This window comes from Herpailurus yagouaroundi, unplaced genomic scaffold, assembly GCF_014898765.1.
Source record: "Herpailurus yagouaroundi ecotype Mexico unplaced genomic scaffold, PumYag 142, whole genome shotgun sequence".
Lineage (NCBI taxonomy): Eukaryota > Metazoa > Chordata > Mammalia > Carnivora > Felidae > Herpailurus > Herpailurus yagouaroundi.
This window is the reverse complement of record NW_024412397.1, coordinates 4,516,462-4,523,167: the sequence shown is the minus strand read 5'-3', so window position 1 is coordinate 4,523,167 and position 6,706 is coordinate 4,516,462. Positions and strand designations below refer to the sequence as shown.

Genomic DNA, 6,706 nt, shown 5'->3' with positions numbered 1-6,706 from the left:
GGGGGGGGGTGCGTGATGGGTATGGAGGAGGCCACCTGTTGGGATGAGCACTGGGTGTTGTATGGAAACCAGTTTGACAATAAATTTCATATTTTAAAAAAATACACATTAAAAAAAATTAAACAGGCAAACCCTCAGAGGCCAAATTAAAAGGAAAAAAACCCAGTGAGGATAATGCTGTTTCCAGGGATGGAACTATTTAAAGTAATATTGACAGTTTATAATAATCACAATACACTTGTGAAAAAGACAAAGGGAGAAATACATAATTTTACGAATTTTGCCTTATTAACAGTATGCCTGGCTTCATCTTGGGATGTGCATACCAAGCTTAAAACTGGAAACATTATTGGAAAAAAGGACTTTTTTTTTCCCTTATGCAGAAAAGTATGATCTCCAGTTCCCTGGAATTTTTATGGCATAGAAAGGAGATGTTAACACAGCCTGCTGTGAATAGAAGATGTGAAAGATAGTCAGGACCTCAGTGATTTCTGCATGAAAGCAGTCAGCAGAGTAGCTCATTTATGTGCTGTCAGCACCCTAGCAGTGAGCGCCGAGACCTGGAGGAACTAGAGGTTTTCACTGAGGAGCCTCCTAAGGGAACTTGGAGGGTCTGTGCCCAGCCCCTGTGGCAGGCACGCTGACTCAGGAGGGACTCATCACAGGGTCAGTGCAGGGGGCACGCCAGGAAACTTAAATCCACAGGATACTGTAAATTAGCCTTTCACCCAAATTGTAATGCAGATACTGAGAGAGCTTTATTTTCTTCGGTTGGAGTCCTGATGTTATTGTTAATTAATAATTTCCTGAGTACCTTATTATCTTGAATGCATTTCAGTTTAAAGTACAGGTAAATTGGTTCTTCTCACTCCCGTCTTTTATGTGTCCCTTTATAGAATTCTGCTTCAGATGAAATGTTTCCAGGTAGTGTTAGGCTTGGTTTTATCAGAATCATTTAAATAAACTGTAGTTTCTAATGTGATTGATAGGGTGTGATCACTGTGAGCTGTGGTCTCAACCTGCTGTTGACATTTAAACAGATAAAGCTGACTAGATATAACCATTCAGGTGCTAAATATATTTTACATCTACTTCTAACAGCACAAGTGGAAGTATTAAGAGATCTGGCTTCATTGTCATTGAGCTGTGAAGTATTCAACCTTGTCTGCCCGCGCTTAGTACTGTTGACTTTTTTATTTCTGTTGGAAGATTAAAATTAAATGCTTCACTTTTTTTGTCAGCTTTTGGGAGTTAAATTGAAATTTAAGACTCTAAAATTTTTTACTGAGTGCTTCAATTTCAACAAAGTATTCTTGGAGGATTATATTTTTCAAGGGCACTGCACAAAGGTTCATTGATCAGATGTGATTTATTGCAATTTTTTTATTTGAGCTCTTTTTGTATATTTATTGAAGTTCCCATATTTCATATTCTGTCTAACTATATTAGAAGAGATACTTCACCAAATAGGTACTAAACATGCTACGAAAGATCTGGAAGCATATTGTTCTGATTCTAGGCTGTGATTTTTATGATTTTCATTTATTTGTTTGAGGACTTAGCGGTTAGAAAATTGAAAAAAATGGTATATACCTGTTACACTGAAAGGAGTGTTGCTCTTGCTCACGTGGGTACCGATTATCTGTTAGTTAACCTTGTTCCAGTTACAGTCTGTCTGATACCAACACCGGGTTTGTTGACTCTGAAATTAGTTTGCTTTCTCATTTTTGAGTATAGGTTAACCTTATTTCTTTATGCAATTAAAAAAAATTGTTGGTACTATGCTTTTTAATGATGAAATATTTGTTCTTGAGATCAATAATAAATAAAATGTCAGTACTTCCTGGTTTGCAGAATCATCACAGATTTTTGACTATAAAATGATCATAAAAGCAGATAACTTATCCATTGTGTATTCTTACATTGTGTGCTACCAAAATAGTAATATAGTGAACCACTTGGGATAAATGACCGAAAAAAATCTGAAATGCCATTCTTAATGTGAATAAATTGAAAGCTGCAGAAGTAGGAGGGAGATGGCCACTGAGAAATGTATTTGATGATAAATATACTTAAAATAGTATCAGCTACTGTGTATGCATTTGTGTTTTATAATGTTCCATTTTAAATGTTGAGCGACTCCAAAAGATATTTTTGCGAATTGGTAGAAAAATATTTAAAATTACTTAGCCCATCTGATACACTTAGCACTGCTCAGAGGCATCACGTTGGACTTTAAATCTTAAGAGTGTTATTATTGAAAGTTAGGAACACTCACTGAAACATTAAAGTCTTCTTGGTGGAATAATTATGGAGTGCGGGTCTATTCCAGTTAGAAAGGAAAGCAAGTACTCCATTTTGGGGCCAGAAATTTCTAATCGGATGAAAAGTGTGATTTAAGATCTAGGCCTCTCCTTAAACTATCAGTACTGTGTTATTCAAATTCAAATCATATTTTATGTTAAATTTACTTAGGATCAAAACCATTCAAGTGCAAGATATGCCACTTCGCAACGGCTCAGCTTGGCGATGCCAGAAACCATGTCAAAAGGCACCTTGGGATGAGGGAATACAAGTGTCATGTCTGTGGGTGAGTAACCTGAAACCATCTCTGCCGTGGTGAGCCAGGAAGCATGTGCGGGATAGCCATTGTTTCAGAATTCAGAAGTGATATGAGTAAGAGTGGCTAAAATTATGCATGCGTACCCTCCTTTCCATTGTTATGGTAAATTCCTTAAATACAGTTATGACATTCTTCTCCCACTTCTAATCCTCTACTGCAGATGAGCAATTTTATGGGCTACAAGGTCAATTTGAACCTGTAATCTGTAAATTGACTAAATTATAGGATGTTCATTCACATTGCCAGAGAGAACTGTAAATTCCATTTAAAGACATAAAAAAAACACATAATACAGACGTATATGTAGTTTTTTTTTCTCTTTTGCCATACTGCTTTAATTTTTAATCACATTAATGGCTAGCTATCCCGGACATATCCCATAAAGAGAAAGGCAGAAAAAGATTTAATTTCAGACAACTGGTCACTGATTGTTGCAGAGATGAAGCTTAAATAAACAGTGTATAATGTATGTTTTTGTGTAACTTTATTCCAAAACTTGTTTGCCATTTTTAGTTAATGACTCTTCCTCTAAAGAATCGTTGCCGGTGTTAAGCTGTCACTCAGATGTGTTGCGTTTAATAGGAAGCACTGAGATGCCTTAATGCACAACTGATTAATTTAGCAGAAATGTTTAAAAGGTTTTAAAATGCCATGACATCTATGGTATATCATAGGACATTCAGAGCTGGATTTTAATACCCTCTCTCTGATTAAAAATATATTTTAATGCTATTATGCTAGAGAAATTAACTAATGTGTGTATCCTGTGAAAACACTTTCTGTGAAACCTGAGAAACGTGCAATTCTTATGGCCGATTCCCTAAATACTACAGGCTCAATTAAATTATGCACTGTGCACATGTTATATTAGGTTTCCCTTTTTAGTGGAAGATTTAGTGGGCAAATATCTTTTAAGTCAAAAACAGCCTCTGTCTTTTGTTGGGCAGTCATGTCATGCCAGGATGCCGTTGCATTTTTTGACCCTTAAGATAGTTTTACAAATAACTTTGCAAGCAGTTTTATTAACCACGGTCTGTGATTTATTCATTGGCAGAATTGATGGCTCAGTAACTTGCAGCTAAAGTAAATGAAGATGAACCTTTGCCCTCAAGCCCCCTGAAGATCAGTGGGGAATGAGTTTTGTTGCCACTGGCTTTAGCTGCAAGGGTTGAGTGCCAAATGGTTCATTTTAATTGCTCTAGGTCTTGGAATTTTAAAAGATACCTCATTTATTGTTTTTACCGTATGAGTTGTAGGAAAGAGGAAGGCCCTGACTCCAATGAGAATTTGCGATTAGATGGCACTAAGCAGTTTCTTCCTCAGATCTTCAAAATAATTGGGCAGTTTTTGTGTGCTCTGTTATTAGAAACCTAATTCCTCCATTTTTTTTTTATTATTTTTTTAAATTTTTATTAGGGTTACTAAGTCTTGAGAAAGAGAAGAAGAAACTTTTTTGGAGACTAGTTTCTGACCTAAGTAGCATCAAAAGCAGTACAGGATTGGTTGGCTTTGATTGTCCTTTTTAAACCCACTTGGCTCATTGCTTGTTACCTACCGCACACCACTGACATGTGACACTCGTGGTCTATTTGCTTGATTCCCAGGATGAAGAGTTATAAATACATAGAGATACATTGAGTTGTGTGCTGATGCCACAGAGGTCTGAATGTATGCACGGGAGCGGCAATCTAGATTCCAAAACTGTGTCTTTGAGAATGACGGTAGTCATTGAACTTTATTTCGCTTTGAAATAATAGTTGTCTTAATTTTTTGTAAGTGATATTTGATTTAAAAGTTATATAGAACAATAACTTTTCTAGGGTACATATTGTCACGGTGACGCTGAAAGTTCTGAAGAATTGTAGTAAACCCGAGAAGTGTTTGTCTGTGGAGTTGAAACGAGCAGTTTTGATGAGTTAGGTCTAACGAGTTAGAACCCTCTCAGGGGAAAGAAAAAGTATTGTAGGGCGTTCTGTATTTCCTGTATTTCAAATGGATAGGGCAGTAGGTAGGTTAAAAACTAAAGTGAGAATCATGATAAAAAGCAAGAATTGGCCGTCAGGTTAGTGGCAGTAGCATTGGTACATTAACACTGGTGACAATGTCAATTCATTATCATTGATGGCTAAATAATCCTGGAAATGCTCAGTGGACCTATTAGTTCCTGAACATAAGCAGCCCATGCTGCATTTCTTCATTAGCTTTAATTGCTATAAATTTTACCTTTTAAAAAAATCATGCTTTAAAAGGTGAAGTGATCTTTCAGGAACATTAACTCTATAATTTTGTCACAAACAGAAGGCCCTGCACTGTGTTTTCTTTTCTGCAGTACTTAGGATCTTCATCTCTGGCTTTTAGAATTTTATGAATAACCTTTTCGTTACCTGAATTGCAAGAAAATAAACTGCTTTTCGAATAGTTCTGACTAATATATAAAAACAATGGAGCAGACATTTTTTTTTTTTTAATTTTTTTTTTCAACGTTTATTTATTTTTGGGACAGAGAGAGACAGAGCATGAACGGGGGAGGGGCAGAGAGAGAGGGAGACACAGAATCGGAAACAGGCTCCAGGCTCTGAGCCATCAGCCCAGAGCCTGACGCGGGGCTCGAACTCCCGGACAGCGAGATCGTGACCTGGCTGAAGTCGGACGCTTAACCGACTGCGCCACCCAGGCGCCCCTGGAGCAGACATTTTAAAAATGAAATTAATACTCACAATGTTGTATTCTTTTGTCCTAGTAACTCTTGCTTTTCTTGAAAAAAAAAAAAAAAAACCCTCACATTTTATAGCGAAATTGATGGAAATAGTAAACTGCGCGTTTTGTTGAATTGAGCACATTAGATTCTTTGTAATTGGTTTTTCATGTCTGCCTTTCTAGAAGATTGTAGACGCTCATCAGATAGGTATCTTGCGTACTTTTACTAAGGCTTGGCTGAAGAGATGTGCGTTAGCTACCCCCTTAACAAAGACTGCCTTTTAAAACTTTTATTCCAGTTGTTTGCACCTACAGTGATTTTCTTTGACTCGTTAAGCTCGGTTTTAAGATAATTGTCTCCATTTCATCAGCAAATCTTAGTTAAGGTATATTACGGATGTAAGTCAGTTTGACAAAAGTAGCTGAATGTGTTAGACGTCTAATTCCTATCAGGTAGCTAGGGTTCAGAGTTCAGGATTTAAGTTTTGTTTACCCATGGTTTATATATGTGCCCCCAACATGGTAAAAATTTCGAAAATGTATTGCTTTGCGCTTCTTGTTTTAAGAACCTGTTGTTGATCACTTTATTTAGAAGCCTTTTATTTTACTTTCACTTTTAAGAGGAGGAGTTTTTGAACAATACAGTTTCTTAACGTTTTTCTGACATGTGAATGTGATCTCAAGTGGGGTTTTATAGGGTATAGGTTGTATTTTTATTCAGCACTTACTGGGTAGTTCACATGAGCATGTGCTGTGGAGCTGACAAGGGTTAGTGGGGAGAGAAAAAATAATAGAGCATCTCTCTGCAGGAGTTAATCATGTTTGTTGGGAACATGTGTTTAGAAATAAGTGAAACACATATTTCCCTAAATCAGTGATTCCTACCTTCGACTACTAAAAACACAACTTGAAATCTGGGTGGCTTATAGACCCCATGTTTCGTTAAATCTGTTTAAATTTATGTCTCTCTGTCTCTGTGTGTATCCACACATGTAATAGGGTATGTGATCCTGTCCATAAGAAATGGTATTTATGCGGTGGTGTTGTTTGTTAACATTCACTTCATTTGTTGATCTCATAGTGTCATGATATTGTTCATCTCATGTTTATTATCCCATTGTACAGATGGTAAACTTGAGATTAAAAGTATTTTTGGCGATGGAGTCAAATTATGTACTGGTAAGAGTAGACCACGGTTTCCTTACTTTTAACTGTCCCTTTATTTTTTTAATTTTTATTTAAAAAATTTTTCTGCTTTGTGCATTATCTGTTGGTTTGTTACTGACTTTAATTTGTACTTATTTTTTTCTCTCTAGGTTGTTTTCCCCAGAATGTAATAACTCTAGGTTGTTCCCCAGAACAAATTCCTATCTCAGGGACTTTTTT

General features: G+C 36.4%; 1 protein-coding gene across 4 annotated transcripts in view; it reads left to right on the top strand.

Annotated features, from left to right (window-relative positions):
- Positions 1-6,706, top strand: part of ZNF407 (zinc finger protein 407) — a 507,857-nt gene that overhangs the window by 36,113 nt on the left and 465,038 nt on the right. For all 4 annotated transcript variants that reach the window (XM_040478555.1, XM_040478554.1, XM_040478557.1 and 1 more), the window contains exon 3: positions 2,476-2,590. In XM_040478555.1, the coding sequence (XP_040334489.1) occupies positions 2,476-2,590 (115 nt within the window). The remainder of the gene's footprint in view (positions 1-2,475; positions 2,591-6,706) is intronic.